Below are 17500 nucleotides of genomic sequence, written 5' to 3'. Positions count from 1 at the left end.
CGGCATAGAGCTGACAAATGATATGAATAGAGGACATATGTGGCAGCCGCGGAAACGTTCATTGTTTTATTTTCTATACCTGCGAGACTATCATTCCTTATGCGGCCCCAACAGACCTAGTCTCCCCCGCAGCCTTTCTTAGTGTCGTCACGCACCACATGTGGGGAGGAGCGTTGCGTGACGACACTAAGAACGGCTGCGAGGGTGACTACAATTCTTGGTTTTCATCCACGTGATGAGACCGCCATGTTGGTGTACAAAACGATAGACAATCGTCCCACAAGTTTTGCGTAATAATAGAGTCAAATTCCCAAAAGACGTTTTACTGCATTGTTCTGTGCACCAAAATGGCCACTGTGACGTCAGATGAAAACTCTTGTACGTTTTGTTTTCCCATTTCAGACTACGTGATGTTACTACAAGGAACAGTTTCTTTCAAATGTCCTCTTATGCGCGTGCATATGTAAGCATAACTTATGAAAAAAAAAGAAAAGCAAAATTGGGAACATCACGTAGCCTGAAATGGGAAAACAAAACGTACAAGCTAAAGAAGTCAACTGACGAGTGAAATTGTCGGCGTGAGACAGTAAGAATCTGGATGTAATCTCGAAATCTGATTGTCTAATTTGCCGTTTTCGATAACAGTCTAGACAACGCTTTTCGCGTTATGCTTGCGTCAATGTCTCAAGCAATTGTAATCCAGGAACGCTCGTTATGGAAAACAAACCAATCAGATTGCGGCTGCGCCTCGTGAGTCCACCACAACTGTTTGACCACTGTGACGACGAAAGAGTACTACGTGTACTTATTGTTAATGTCGAGTATGGAAGTCTCCAGTAGCGTCTGGAATTTACGTGTATTCAGGCAAACTATGAGACGGTCCATTCGGTTATTAGGGAGCTTACGAAACGAGGACGACGACGGCTACGAGGACTTCATTTGAAAATACGAGTTCGTGTTATTCGTATCACGACGAAACTATTTCATGTCGTTTCGCGCTAAAGATGTGTAGTAACTATCGAGTAATTAAACTGGTATGAGTGGGTTGGAAGCGTAGAGAGAGAACTAAAAATTCATCGTCTTGTGCTAACGTCCTCCACAGAACCTTGAATTTGGGCATTTCACGTCGTCATTAGGAGATGACGGCAAAGAAATGTACCGAAATGTAAAACGCACGTGCAGAGCGTGCAGAGTCATTGTTTTTGCTCACTAAACCTATTGTGGTCTATTGTTTTGTAGCGTCGTCGTTGCCGTCGGCGTCGTCGTTTCGTAAGCTTCCTATTATCCGAACCCTCCTATCAAAAGATGACCTGATTCCTTCCAATTAATTTTCGTACCAGTTGATTTTATAGAAAACTGCTTTCTACCCATCAACAAGCATTTCACTCTGGTGATAGTCAATTGTGGCGCATTTACAAACGTAAAGGTATAGATAGAGATCAAAGCAAGGAAAAAAGAAATTCTTTGAACTAAAAGTACGAAACACACGGAAAGATGACGTTCGCCAGTGGTGGCGTACTGTCAATGTTATGTCGGGAAGAGTTTATACACAGTACCGTTTGCAACTGTAGCAGCTCATATCCCACCACTTGATGCGGCATGCCTCCCATCATATTTTACCATCCGCTGAGGAAGTTAAGGCAATTAAGGCTATGGGTCCTGAAAGCATTGCGCCGCGAATAATTAAAGAATTTGTCTACGAACTGGCCGAGCCTGTCACAAAGATCGTGAACACATCGCTTTCTACTGGCCAAGTCCGCATTCTGTGGAAATGTTCTAATATCACACCTATTCCGAAGGCAAAACAACCTCAATGTGAGAGCGACACCTTACCTAACTCGACAACCCCTATTCTGTTTAATTAAAGTCTTGAAAGATCTTGTGGTCTCTTGGAGGATCGAGTATGTTGGAGAGTATATAAAGGATCTTCCACCACTTACTGCCTACTTGATCTCAGCTGGCTCACTGAGCTTGAAAATCTTTGTACAATAATGATAAACTATTTGAAATTGGCTTCTCATGCTGGAAGTACGTATCGGCACGCGGGGTGTCAATTTTGCAATCCGAACTTGATAACATCGATATCAGTACTTGTGCCGAAACAAACACTGAACACCGCGTACCGGTGGCTCAATTGGTTGAGCACCGGGCTCAACCGTGGAGGTCGTGAGTTCAACTCCGGCCGGACCAACACTCAGGGTCTTTAAATAACTGAGGAGAAAGTGCTGCCTTTGTAATTACATCTGCAAATAGGGACGACAAACCGTAGGCCCGTCTCACAACCCTTCAATGTTCATAATCCTATGAGACGTAAAAGAATCCACACACTTGTCGCTAAGAATAGGGCACGCTAAGAATAGTTCCCGGTGTTGTGATCTGTCTTCTGTTGTGTATCATAGTTGGGAGGGTAAAAAAGGGGCCACAGTAATTGGCGCAAGCTGTTGTGGCGCTCTGTCAGCTTGACTGGCAAAGTTAAATAAAATAGAAAACGTGGTTCTCAATCCTAAAAACAGCAAGGAGATGACTTTGCGTTTTTGTAGAGTTGTGGATCATCAGTCATCATCAGTCAGTCGACGCTCGCAAAGTGTTAGGCGTTTCAATCCAAGTAATCTCAAATGGGATTTGCACATTAATGAGGTCATGGCTAAGGCGTCAAAGAGACTGCATATTTTGCGCATATTTTACGGGGGAGTATCACCCGCTGACTTATTCAAGGTTTATTTCGCGCTCGTCTGTCCTATGATACTGTTGTCCTGTGTGGCATAACGCCCTTCCTGTCAAACTATCCGAAAGCATCGAACGAGTGCAGAAACGGGCGCTATCAAGAGGCCCTAGTTACTGCCAGGTGTGTATCTCTTCACACGAGAAGAAAGGAATTGTGTAGCAAAGTATTCACAAAGGAAGAAGAGCCCGAGTCGCGCCTTCGCCATCTTGTTCCGCTGACTCTGTCGCAGGCGCACGGCCGCTCCCTTCGCGTCAAAGACAGGCCATTTCCTCATAAGATGCAAAACTAAGCGCTTTGTCATGGCATGTAATCTAGTAACTTACAGGCAATTAATGTACAATTTATATATACTCCATTTTGAACACGATATAATAATTATTATTATTTTAATTAATACCAATATTCTTGTTTAGGTATTAAATTTCGTAATTCGCTTATTTCTACGCGCGATGATTTTATTAGTATTAAGTTAGACTTCTTATTTTTATAGTTTGGTATATGCAAATGACTTCTTTATTTACCAATAAGCAACTTTCAGGATAATGTCATTTCACTACAACTACCAGAATTCAGTTTGTTTTTCTTTTCTTTTTCAAATTTTGTATTCCCAGCGGGGTAAAAATAACAATAGCTCTAATTAGCATGAGACAAGCGAAAGCTGAAGGATTCTGGGAGTTGTAGTCAAATGGCGTCATCATGCAAATGTCCTATTGAATCATTTTTTGGTTAATATGGTTGACATATATTGGCCTTGTTCTCTTTGTGGTTTATAACATAAAAAAGGCCTCAATCCAGGCACTGAACCAACTTACCGAGATGGAGGGTAGACAGGCCAAACGAATTTGATTTTGTTAGTTTTTGTTGACTAAAAATGTGGTTGCGTGATGAAGTTCTAGTTAGCCCACACAAAACCTCCACCTGCCGCTAGATCTTGGATGGTCGTGGGTTCAGATTTTATCCAGGTCTCTGATATTTCTGAGTATTTCGGAGTATGGTCATCATATTTCATTTACCTCACCCGAGAATGAACAGAAGGTCGACTGACCTTAGTTTTTCAATAAAATAAAAGTAATTTCTAAAAGAAAATGTCGAGAAGGGTTTGAACAATTTCTTTTTTACTAGCACGGCCTGGCCGTGGGACCATTTGCACGACTAACCTTGCTACACATCCACTAAATTGACTTTGATGGCGTATCAACCGATTCACAAATCTTCATTCATCCCAGGAGACAACTCGCGAATATTCTCAATGATGAGTCTGTCTGACTGATTCAGAGACCCACTGTGACTTAAGCCAGGAAACGGAACTTTAGGGAGTTTAATCGTAAATTTCCCGAATCTCCGTCGCGGTCGCTGTTTTGAAAAACGGTCTCTGTTTTTCCTAAATCCGCCCCTGATACGACAGGACTTGTGTGCGGGTTTTGAACATCGGCAGGACAAACACTCAGGGTCTTAGAATAAGTGGGAAGAAAGCGATTTTTTTTGTGATTTCACCCGAAAACGTGAGTGCAGTTTAAAGACTGAGCTCGAGTGGTCAATTTGAAAAGGATCTTTATTTATTTATTTATTGATTGATTGATTTATTTATTACAGTTTCTCCAACAGTATAAAAATAATCAAATACACTGAAAAAATGAGAGTAGGAGGAGAGGAAGCATCCAAAAGCGCACTAGACACCATATGAGGGATGCTCCCCAAAAAACTACAATATAATGTGGAAATGTATATAATACAGATCATATCTAAGTCTAAAATAAAAATCATCTTAACTATCCAAAATTCTAATATGAATAAAGAGAAAAACTTACTATTACTTTGTGCTTTGTGCTTAAAATCGGAAATACTAGCAGATTAATTTTATATCAATGCGGGTACAATAACTATATTTAGTTCTACTGTACATACAAACAAGGTCAAAAGAGTCATTTTTTCTTAAGTTATAATCTATGTTACGATCTTTACCGAAAGACACCTTGTCGGAAATATCTATATTAATGAATGCCCTTTAATTAAATTAAATAAAAACACAACATCCATCGTAAATCTCCTGTTAAATAAACTTTGTAAATTTAATTGGCTTAAACTAGTATTATAATCCTCATTAGATTTTAGGATAAACTCAGTTGCCCTCCTCTGAATTGCCTCTAATCTATTAATATTACGTTGTGTCTGAGGATTCCAGGTCTCAAATGAATATTCAAGCAATGGTCTAACAAGACCGCAGTAAAGCTTTATTAATGTAGTAATGTCCTTAAAGTCCTTACACGTTCTTTTCAGCAAACCAAGAACCCTATTAGCACTGGCAGTTATAGAATCTATATGTGAATTCCATGATAAATTAGAGCTAGTAAGTAAACCTAAGTCCTTATAAATATGTACACTTTCCAGACTTTGACCATTTATGTAATATTCCCTAACAAGAGGATTCTTTTTTCTAGTAATTCTCATACTTTTACATTTCTTTACATTGACTTTCATTTTAATCTCCTTACACCAGTTAGAGATCCTATCGTAGGTCACACTGAAAGGATGAAATGTCCTCAGGAACATTAATGATCCTATATAATTTGCTATCATCAGCATATAAGGCAAATGAGCTTTCCTTACTGATAACCACTGCTAAATCATTAATATAAATTATAAAAAATAAAGGACCCAACAGGGAGCCTTGTGGCGCACTAGAGGTAACTGTTAGCCAATCAGATACTTCCCCTTTAACAACAGCTCTCTGCCACAAACTCCATACATATATAACTTGTTCAAAAGTATGGAGTGATTTACAAGGTCGAAGGCCTTAGCAAAATCGATAAATACAACATCGACTTGGCCACCGTTAATCAAGGGCTTAAACCAATCGTGGTGTACCAATAGAAGCTGCGTTGTACAGGATCTTCGTCTTCGTCTTTAAAATTATAAGAGGACAAGAATAACTATATAGCATTCAAAAATTTTGGTTTTATCAACGGAGTTGATAATGTAAATTGGTCACCGTACAGAGATTCTAAAAGCTGACGTTTGGAGCGTTAGCCCTTCGCTCTGACGAAGGGCTAACGCTCCGTTGATAAAACCAAAATTTTTGTATACTAATTCCCCACCGACGCAGCACCACAGTTTCTTTAGAAACCACCCCCTTTATTATATAGCTTTCAGCATATCTTCTATATTTGATGAACACTTTGTGCAGCTTAAATTGTTTCAACCTTGTGGCGCACTAGAGGTAACTGTTAGCCAATCAGATACTTCCCCTTTAACAACAGCTCTCTGCCACAAACTCCATACATATATAACTTGTTCAAAAGTATGGAGTGATTTACAAGGTCGAAGGCCTTAGCAAAATCGATAAATACAACATCGACTTGGCCACCGTTAATCAAGGGCTTAAACCAATCGTGGTGTACCAATAGAAGCTGCGTTGTACAGGATCTTATAAAATTATAAGAGGACAAGAATAACTATATAGCATTCAAAAATTTTGGTTTTATCAACGGAGTTGATAATGTAAATTGGTCACCGTACAGAGATTCTAAAAGCTGACGTTTGGAGCGTTAGCCCTTCGCTCTGACGAAGGGCTAACGCTCCGTTGATAAAACCAAAATTTTTGTATACTAATTCCCCACCGACGCAGCACCACAGTTTCTTTAGAAACCACCCCCTTTATTATATAGCTTTCAGCATATCTTCTATATTTGATGAACACTTTGTGCAGCTTAAATTGTTTCAAAAACAGCATACCCGAAAGGTTACCCTTGCAATGACACGAAAAATACGTCAAGAGCGAACTACAGGTCACGTGTGATCATCGCGTTGAGGGTCTTAGTGATGCGTCTGCCAAATACAGGGTCAATGGTTAAATTTACTTTCAAAAGCAATGGAAGAAATAACACATCCGTTTGTGGAAAATTGTACCCACGAAATCGCTGTCCTGCATAATGAAAGTGTAAAATGATTGTTATACGTGTTATTTTTGCAGGGTAATTCCTCTGTTAAAGTCAAGTGACAATATGTAGCTTCACGGACCAAACGAAAATCCGAAGTGGTTTCGAGTTCATATCCGTCTGACCACTTGTTAAAGTTGTTCTAGACAGATCTTGCATGGTTCACTTCCTTGGCTGTGATTGTAAATGACAAACTTCATATGGAAGAAGCCCTTCATTTGGATTTTGTAAGTCTGACTCATGGTGATCAGTGTTTTCTTTTTCTTACCTCCTACAAAGCCCTCCAGGAAGTGGTCAACTAAGTATATTATTAGACATTTTATCCGCCAACTTTTACTTGTAAGAAGGATTTCTCTCGAAAGTCTCGACGGATCGAGTACTTGGGATTTATAAACTAATCGGCATTTCCGTTGTCTTTTCAATCGACGACAGCTTTGCGTAGACTTAGGACGGTGCCTACTAATTTAAAGATACGTTTGCCCCGGTGAGTGATTATGCAGGAACTGTAGATCTTAACAAGTGTTATTGAAATCCAAAAAGAAAATTGGTAATTACGCATTTTTCAAAGATCATTCTACTATCCGGAGAAAGTAGATCTTAGTAGGGTACTCTTGGTATCCAAAAAGAAAATTTGGGGTAACCATGTATTTTTCACAGATACTTAAGCTTCAATTTGAAAGCGAACGCCATACATTGCTAAAAGCTTTTTACAAATATTAAGTTCAAGTGAACTTGAACTTGAACTTAATATTTGTAAAAAGCTTTTAGCAATGTATGGCGTTCTTTCTCAAATTGAAGCTTAAGTATCTCTCAAAGATACATGGTTATCCCCAATTTTCTTTTTGGATACCAAGAGTACCTACTAAGATCTACTTTCTCCGGATAGTTTTAAACTGCGCAAAAATATTCCTGTACTAGTAAGCTTCGGCGATAGGAAATCCGAGCAAACTCGTTCCCAGAGTCGTCGTTCCCTTGACCAGCGGTAAATCCAAGCGTGCGCAGAAAGACTCTGGGAACGAGATTGAAATCCGAGTATCTGCGCAGAACGTATGCGCAATAACAATAGTAGGCACCGTCCTTAAAATGTCACAGAGGGACAAGTATTCTTCTTTGAGATTAGCGACCAAAACTTTAAAAGGTGTTGCTATTTTTCAATAAGAAGCGAATTTGTGTAAGAGCTTTTGCTAAAAAAATTAGTTCTCGATATGAGCTACCCACCACAGGAGATATTTTCGGTTGGTGAGGAAACCCTTCCGGTTACAAACGAAAAACAGTCAAAACTAAGTACCTTTTCGAAACGCAGCGGATTTCTCACTCTTTTATTGCCATTAATTGTTTATTTGAAGTGCCCCGTTAAACAAACAAACTCTAAAGTGAGTGCCGGTGAGAGTATTTTATCGGCCGAGTGGTGTTAAACTCGACAAATTCTCAGCCAAAGTTTGAAACAAGTGTTCCCGTCATAATGGCATAATCGCTCTGGGAGATAAAGATTCACGAACAAATTAAAAAGCGATCGACTTGATGTAAAGAATTGGTGTAGTTGTTGTCTCATTTACCTGTTTATGGACATCGGGTTATCATAGAGTCAACCTTGACCAAAATTTTTCATAATTAAGTCAACCTTAAGTTGTGGGTTTCTTTTTCTGCTAAATAACAACTCTTTAAATACCAACTGAATCCCGGAAAGGGTACTTAAAGGAAACATGAGTGAAATCCTCGCTCGGCATATAGTCTAATATTCAATGTCGTGCATTAGTAAGCTTTCAAATCAGTTCATCGCTGGCTTGAAGAGTCACTAAGCAGAGAGTAGTGATTTTTTTTTTAGGAATATATATATGCATATATGACTAAGAAAACTGTGACAAATTTTGTTATCTCTGCACGATTAACTCACCCATAAATGGGCGTGGGATAACTAATAATATAATATAATAATATACCAGATTACCATTGGAGCTCCAGCATCGGATCATTTCTGTAAGCATTATCAAAGTTGGGATGCTCTCAAGGTAATCAGCTTAAGTCTGCCATAATATTTGGGGCCATTAGAACACTTCTAGAGTTCTTTTGCGGTGCGACTCTTTTTTAACTTTAATTTTTGTCAACAGCAATTCGGAGACAATACCCCCTGTTCTTGGAGTATTGATTGTACTTTGTTTGATGTCTCTGTTACTTTACTCAAGCCATTGTGCAGTTGCTGCCCCAAAGAGCCCACTATTAGAGAATAAATGCTTTCCAACGTAACAACGTGTAGTTGGAAAGCGTTTTCGTTACGGTTGGAAGAATATTTATTATGTCAATGATCTCTCTTTATACGATAAGAGTAAGTCTTTTGTTCACAAGAATTTCTGCAATTTTGTTGAGTATATGCAAATTTTTACTATAAATCCAATTGATGTGATTGTTGAAGTTCTCTCGCCCTCCGGACAGCCGTTCATCTTGTAGCTTAACTTTGATCCTATATAGTATATTAAAACTCTAACCCTCGGAGTTACGTGATGCGTCGCATTTTGATCGAGGACTTCTTACCCCTTGTCTTTTGTCGGTTTGCCGTCTGTCCAGTGTTTTCATGAACAATATTTTTAGTTGTTTATCATTTTTTCTATATTGTATTAGATCTTTGACAATTTCTTGTATCAGTTTTAGTGCATTTTTGGTCTTCACCTATAGCATTTAGTCTGTTGTATATTTTCGTTGTCTGTCATATTTAATTGTAAGGAGATTTTGATGATGCCTTGTATTTTTTAGTATAATTTGTCTTCATAAAGAATAAACGCTGGTTTCCGCTGTTCTTCGGGCACCAAGCACAGTCACACTCAGGCCATTTATCGTAGTATCGCTTTAATTATTGCCTCGCTTTGCGAGCTGTGGTGTGAGTCCTTACCACAACGCATGCAAAGTAGATTGTGGTTGCACTCATCTGGTGATCTTTCGTCGAATTTCGTAATATCTTTAGAACGCTAGCTATTTTCCTCTTCAAATGTTGCAGCTCCTTTTGTCCACCCAAAGATCATCTAATTTTACCTTATGAAATCGGAAAGGTCAAAATTAGTTAAGCCAATTTAATGATTATATCCTTTTCACCCAGAAAGTTAACTCATAGTTTCAGCGTTTGGTCTTTGTTTATTTCCCGGTTTTAATGGTTGCCTTAATACTCGTCATAGTCACGACGGTAAGGTTTCCACAGATGGAGATAGTGTTATCATCAAACAATTTTTGAATCTACGAGTAAACAAGTCCATTGCAAAACTGAATAGGCTGGTGTAATTCCATTACAGATATCTATAATCTATCCATCTATCAGCTGCTAGGATCTTAGGAGAACGTCCTAATTGAATTCATTTAGACTTAAAACAATATTTTGAAAGCTCTTGACTTTGTTTTGCAAAACGGCATGAAGATCGAAAGTGGGGGCGGTCGCGTACTTCAGATAATTCTTTCAAGTCACGGAATATTCCCATTCGACTGAGACAGCCAATAGGAAGAAATTCAGTTATATTTAGATGTGTCGCTTGCCTTAAATTCGTCAAACAATTGTGTTCTCAGCAGTAGCAAAGGAAGTCGCTTTTTCAGAGAACGAAAGTGGCAAGGAGCATCCTGTAAAGAATGAAACCTAATAAATTTCTTTTGCTGGCATCCCTCCTTGTTTTCTGCAGTGCAACGAAAGGTAAGGGGTTTTGAAAAGTAACTTTAGTGAGATTCCTTTCAGGTTAATATTTTTTTGTCAATGGTGTTGCATTTACATCAGTAGCGATTTTTGGGGGTACTTTGGCAGCAGTGCAGTTGGAATAAGGTATTTGCCAGGTATCCCACCGCTTTGCAGATCGGTTTGGTCACATAGCCACCCTATATGTACCCTATTAACTCATTTCGGGGTTTGTGTGTGTATTTAGCAAGGTTTTTTGGAAAGGAATCAGATTAGTTTTACAGTACCCGCAAAAGATGATCAATTTTCGTTTGAAAGACTTCACAAAAGATTGCTTTTCTTTATCTTTGTATTCGCAATCGCCCAACGAGAACGGGATAAACAAAGTGAAGAGAAACCCCTGTTTTCATTTTTCTGCTGGGAGGTCTGTATTGTACCCGAGAATCCCCACCTCTAACTAGGCCTGTGTGACCAGGCACGGGGCCCGTTTCTCGAAAGTCCGAAAAACTTTTCGGGCCCGAAAAACTGCCAACCGCTTGTTTTGGATAGCCGATCTTTTAACGTATTTTCAAGGTAACAGACAGAAAAATAACTGTGAAGTTTGACGACTTAAATTCATCCCGTTCTTGAGATACAAAGAGATTTGTGACACCCGAAAATGGCCCGTAAAGTTTCGGGACTTTCGAGAAACGGGCCCTTGGCCCATACACAGCCACAATTTCCCAATACGGAGAACCTGAGGTCGATGAATAACGTGTTCATTTTTGGGTGCGCGGTTCTCTTGTTTTTAGACACCGGCACTGTAAACTGTCCCTTTTCTTATTGTTACTGGTCTTTCACCGCCTTGATAGAATTAAAACCCTGTTAAACAATATGAATGAAGTACAAAAAATGGATAAGGATCGATTTCCCTGGTAAATAAGCGAGCGATCTGTAACTGTGCCGGATCCGAACTGGCGTATCCCTAGACTTTGCGCAAGTCCTCGAACTATCGAATTCAAGGATTTGTGTTCTGTACTGCTTCAAGAACAATAAAAAGCTATGAAAGTGCTAAATAAGCGTTGAAAAAGTTTGCATTGGCCTTTGATAACTTAATTTATCCGAAAATAAATGTCTGGAAAATGTCGATCATTCGGAGAATGTTGGCACATATACAATCTTGAACAGGGGTGAAGCATCTGTGATGCCATTTGAGAATATCGCACGCAAAATGAAGTTTTTTTTTTTTAACAGTGGGGGAAAGTGCTCTAGCCTAGGACATGCCATTACATGTAGCGAATGTGGGAAATGTTAATGAGGTCACTTTTAAGCGTGAAACGCCTTGCCCTAATCCTCTTTACCCTGGATTAACTAAACAAAACATGGGATTTAAAATTATTTAAGAAAGATTGTTCCTGTTTTGACATAAACCCTACCATCATCAGATAAAGCCAGTTATATCAAGTAACCTTTTCTCATATTTGATCTAGGAACCCGTGTACGGAACATCGTGGTCCGGGCGTTGTCTTCGTACAGTCTACAAATTACCTGGGAGCCCCCTTTAGTTACCGCAGGAACATTGGTCCGAAGTTATAGCCTCGTTTTCTTTCCAGCTCAGACTCGTCAAAGAAGAACAAACGTGGAACTTTTTGTAAGTAAATTGAGAATCACATCCTCATCTCTTGAGGCAACAATAGCACGAATCATTATTATTTTGTGGCCCATATGACGCATTACAGCTGTTATTTCTTGTGTTGCTTTCTTTGGGACTTGTTTTTTTTTTTTCAAATCAATGACTAACAAGAGTTGCAAGGTCGACCAAGCCGATATACTTTGACTGGTTCACTTACAACTCTAGCATAACATACGCAGACCTCTCAACCCCGAAAGACCAAAAACCTGGAGATTCGGGAGAAAACCTGCACGGCATCAAAAGAAACTAAAACCAGTTCATCAAAATAAAGTTTTCGTTTCTCTTTATCATCGTTTTCCGCCGTTTTGACAAAATGGACGAAACGTATCTACAATAGATGCGACAAACTGGTAACGATAACCTTATAAGGAATTTGTCTTCTTGAATTTTGTTCACGGTGAGGTCCGTGTCTTGTCAACCAGTCGATGAAATATGACAAATATGCCTTAGAACTGTGGATATCTACAGAACTGGAGCCAGAAAGTCAATTTTACAAGGCAGTGTTTTCCATCGGCCTGTGAATACCTAAAATGTGTGAATTTAGACACCATCAAAAGCACGAGGCCTTTCTGATTGAACAAAGTTAATTGTATTTCAACGAATGGTTGATATCAGTTCATAGTCAAATGCTTAGTCGCGTGTGTTTTTAGTTACATATTAATTAAATTAAGAACTGTTATGAAACTGTTCGGCACTCGTGAGCCCGCCTGCTCTTCGCTGGCCAATGCACAGGGGAGTCAATTAATAAAACTCACGCTTTAGTAACATCTTCTAAGCATTGAGTAAACAGTAATTTGATGTTGTTGTTGTCGTTTTCTTTTTACTTAAGGTGAATCGATTCAACTTGACTAATCTCCGTCCTGGAACACGTTACAAGCTCAAGTTAGCAGCACTGTTGGAAAAAGACAAAGACTTGGACGTCAAGAGAGGGGTTTACTCAAATTGGGTGAATGCAAGGACCCAAGAAGGTTAGAAAACTCGTCTACACTTAAGAATCCATTGGTTTTTTCTGTTATGTATCTGACAGCATCAGAGTAGACAGTTGTAAGAGTAGACCTGCTGTAGGTATCCGAATACCAGGTTAAGTACATACGAATTAAGCCTTGTGTAATTTTTCTAAGAAGATTATTTTCCTGACATTTTGATCTGATATTCGAACAGATAATAAGACCGATGCATATGAGAAGGACTCACATTCAACAGTCCAGTTTCCAAACCGCTGCTCGCGCGTTGGTGAACTTTGCAAAAACATTGGCTACCACTTCACGAAGATGCCGAATTACTTTTCGCAATGGTATCAAGATGACGCCCAGCACGAGTTTTCCCAATTCACGAGCATGATCAAATCGAATTGTTCATCAGTACTCCGGGTGTTTCTGTGCTCACTTTACTTCCCTCCGTGCATTCGTAACGCTTCGCAAGTAGCGCCACCTTGCAAGTCTGTTTGTCAAAAGGTCAAAAGTGATTGCGAGCCGTGGATGAAGAGATCTCGATTCAAGTGGCCTTACAAGTTTGACTGCAGCAGCTTTCCACATAAAAGAAGAGTTAGATCATCCGTAGGATTGGATGGCACTGTCGTTAAAGGTGTGTTTGAAATGGCATGTGAACTTTGGTCCGTGTGAGGTATAGTCAACTGAAAGGGTAAAGTGGTTTCAAACGACATTTTGTGCAGATTATCACATGATTTCGAGTGCAATTTGAAATGATTAATAAACACGAGTAACAGAGCAACAACTTTGTAGTCTTTGAGGAAACTCAAAAGTGCTTATTTATTCCAAATTACACCAGAAAAATGATTTTATTACCTATTGATAATGCGCACGAGTTAACAATGCGAGCTTCGCTCATCAAGGAGCTCCTGACATTAAGAAATTGTAAAGTGAGATCATCGTAATAAAACAGAAGCAACGCGCGCGAATCGTGAATCACGAATCACATATCCAAGTTTAGCGCCAATCAGGGCTCGCCTTTGATGGACCATTGACCAATTAGAATGCTTGGTTTTGAGCTTCTTTTTGCACTGACAATTGCATTGCTGTTAGTATTTTAATGTTAAAAAAAATGCTTTTCATATTTTATCTTAAATTTCCAGTTTTCTCCTTGCAGCTGGAGCCAAAATGCCTCCTCGTTGCCAAAAACTGGAAATAGCCTCGTGCAAAGGACTGGGCTACAGTTTTGTGCAAATGCCTCTTGACGTCACACAGAGAGAGGCCGGATTGGATTTAGAGATGTATTCGCCCTTGGTAGCAACCAACTGCTCAGCTGGGACGCTTCGGTTCTTTTTATGTTTGTTATTCGCTCCACCCTGTATTCTCAATAGCCCTGCAGTTGTTCCCCCATGTCGAGAAGTGTGTGAAATAGCAAGGCGTGGCTGTGAACAATACTTGACGAAATTCGGTTACACGTGGCCCTCATCGATGCTTTGTTCTCGTTTTCCCGGAATGGAAGCCATGGAGATAACGCTTGCTTGATTCAATCACAAGTCAAACCTATAGCAAGTAAGAATGAAGATTCGTATGATTGCTTTAGATGTTACGGGCTCGCGTAGTTGGGGTATAGAGTGGTTTTCAATTGAGTGTCGAAAGTAATTAGTGAATTACTTTCGTTTATGATTACTTCACTCAGTGATTGGTTCAAAGTTCTAGCGTCATTTTTTCAACCAATCAGAAGTGAAACCAAAATCAATCGTGGCTCGCGCGTGCACATTTCCCGCGCTTTGTGTCGGCTACGTGTAATTACTTCGAGATTTGATTGGTTTACTGGATTGTCTCCGACCTTTCTGATTGGCCAAAGTAATTACTTTGGTTTTGGTTTTACGACACTCAATTGAAAACTGCTCTTGCACACGTTTATCTGAATAGCAAACACAGGTACATAAGCCATCGGTTTTTTTTCCTTAGAAGCACAGAATTACGAAAATGTGGGCCTACTCATAAGCTTCAGAGAGACTCTCTCCCCGATTTTTTTGCGAGGGGAGGAGACGGATGTACGCAGGCTAACGCCACGTCCGCTTTACTCATTGCTGTTTTAAATTGTTGCTGTGTTTGTGAGGCTGTTGTTTTATTTTTGATATATAGCTCCAATTCAACCTCCAGCCCATTCACGGTGCAAGCCACTGATGATCCCCATGTGTAAGAGTCTTAACTACACTCGGACGATTCTGCCAAATTTGCTAAACCATACGAGCCAAGCAGAAGTGGAGCTAGCGTTAGGAGAATTGAAACCACATTGGAATCAGTGCTCCAGTCAAATAACGACATTCCTTTGCTTGCTGTTCGCCCCTTTCTGTACACCGGATGGAACACCACTGCCACTATGTCAAACATTTTGCGAAAAAATGAAGAGAGATTGCGGTCACGTATCCGCACTTTTGACCAATTTAAATTGCTCGCGGTTCCCGACTCTCTCACGAGGACGTCTTTGTTTTGATCCGCTGATCACCATGGATTGTGTCGGGCCTCATAGCTTGCCATGCAAAGGTTAGTGATAAGATTTTGTGTTCATGGGTTGAACGTTTTCATAGTTGTAAGAAAAGACCTGGCCAAACGCTCGCAACATTTCAACACAACATCTTGCAACATTGTTGGGCACAACATGTTGCATGCGTTTGGCCATCCTGTTGCGATATGTTGCAACATATTGGATGATGTTGGATCAAATTTGAAAACGGTCAGATGCTTCATGCAACATTCTGTTTGTTGCATGACATGACATGACGTGGCTTTCAAAAGTCATGCACGTGACGAATTTATCCATTTTTGATAGGCCTTTGAGTCATGAATTATTAATGAGTTCTCGAAATTGTGATCATGGCTTAAGTGTTAATTTTCTCTCCTCAGTTCAAATTTATGACTTAAATTCTGTACTTCATATTTATCCATCCTCTTCGGGTTTAGCGTGAACTCACAAATGATCAGCTTACTGATGGCTTGACGACTCAATTGAGCGATAAGAGCACTGCATTGCAGACAGCCCCTGGCTTACATTTTGCTGCTGCTCAAAGGAGTACTGTCATGCTAAATTTCTTGTTTTTGTCAAAACTGGGTAACTACGCTAGCTCACACGTGTAACATTCCTGACAACTCACTGAGATGATACGAATATAATATGGCACAAAGAACTGTTCGTATTTAACTTTTGGCTACTTGCTGAGGACAACGTCTACAAATTTGAAAAAAAACTAGCCAATTTTTTCAAGTTTCAATCCATTTCCATCTCCTTCATCCTTCACTGCAAACAACAAAAAAGAGCTTCAGTGCAATTCAATGGCCATGGGCAACAAAACTACATCATTATTTTTGGTCTTCATTGATGCAAAGGCGTCTTTTAGTGTTTTAAATTTGGACTAAAAATAGCGCGACACTGCCCCATAAAGTAGAGAGTAACATTCTCTCCACAGCTCAAATGTGTTACTTTCTTACATTCTGTGATTCGCGTGTAATTTCGTTATCCCGCTTCTTTAGAAGCGATATAAAGCAGTTCAGTTGAAAAGCATATTCAAGGTACAATGTCTGACATGCCGGGGTTGACTCCCACATAAAAAGGACTTGAGTGCTCGTCGGAAATATTGAAAAGAACCCCTAAGAGGTACCAAGATCTTGTCTTGTGGGCGTGGCACAAAACTGTTTTCACTCTTATGAGGTACCAAATTATGGGTTTTAATGAGACAAAATTAAAAATAAGTTGACTGTCAAATGTCTCCTGTCATAATTTTTTCAACTCAATACCCGAAAAGGTACCGCTAAAGCTCCCGCTGTGGACCTTTTAGGGCTGAACACCCTGAGAAGTACCAAAACCGCTTTTTTAACCCCTAAAAGGTACGACGAGCAACCCCGTCCTTTTTATATGGGAGTCCCCCCCCCCCCCCACCCGGGCTGACATATCCAGAAATGCAGGTTTTTAGATGTCCAGACAGATGCTTTAATTGCAAAAGAACACATATTCTGAAAACGAGTACTATTAGCAAAGGTGACCTGGGAACTATTGTATCTGCGCATGCGCTAATTGCGTTGGTAACGGCGAGTGAAAAAAGGTTTCCTGAAAGTTTGGAACACGAAATATTTAAATATGGCCATACGTATCAATTTTTTGGGCGGTTTTCTCGATTTTTCGGTTTGCTTCATTTGCTGAAAACCTTAAGGAGGAAGATGACGAAGAGTTTTTTGTACTCAGTTGTGAGTGCAAATGTGTTCCCATATGCTCTTCTTCTTGATGTCAACTTAATTGATAAAAGGTTCGTGGTTTTTGCACAAACCAATTAATGCCAACGTCATTTATTTTGACCAGGCGAGGGCACTTTTTTCATAAACACAAACGTACAGCTCTTCCTGTTCTAGCAGCGCTAAAGAAACAGAACAGAGGTCAAGCACACCCGCATCTACGGTAGACATTTTGCATCGCTATTCCATTCAAATTTTTTACAGTTTTCAAGCCGCCAAAACTTTCCCAAAAGAACGCATATTCTGCCTATTCCCAGTGAACCATATTCCGGTCATTCCGTTCATTCTGTTATCGGGAGCAGA

At 39.8% G+C, this 17500-nt stretch overlaps 1 protein-coding gene across 1 annotated transcript in view; it reads left to right on the top strand.

Moving 5' to 3' along the window:
- Nucleotides 1-10117: 10117 nt before the first annotated feature.
- The window catches only part of LOC138030764 (uncharacterized), a 9861-nt gene continuing 2478 nt past the window's right edge, over nt 10118-17500 (top strand). Inside the window, exons 1-7 of the mRNA XM_068878639.1 lie at nt 10118-10327; nt 11776-11936; nt 12808-12946; nt 13140-13562; nt 14085-14443; nt 14916-14964; nt 15056-15457. Coding sequence (XP_068734740.1) covers nt 10267-10327; nt 11776-11936; nt 12808-12946; nt 13140-13562; nt 14085-14443; nt 14916-14964; nt 15056-15457 — 1594 coding nt within the window. The 5' untranslated portion in view covers nt 10118-10266. The remainder of the gene's footprint in view (nt 10328-11775; nt 11937-12807; nt 12947-13139; nt 13563-14084; nt 14444-14915; nt 14965-15055; nt 15458-17500) is intronic.

Source organism: Montipora capricornis, chromosome 13 (assembly GCF_036669925.1).
Source record: "Montipora capricornis isolate CH-2021 chromosome 13, ASM3666992v2, whole genome shotgun sequence".
In the NCBI taxonomy this organism is placed as follows: domain Eukaryota; kingdom Metazoa; phylum Cnidaria; class Anthozoa; order Scleractinia; family Acroporidae; genus Montipora; species Montipora capricornis.
The sequence above is the reverse complement of the archived record's forward strand: the minus strand, read 5'-3'. Positions and strand labels throughout refer to the sequence as shown.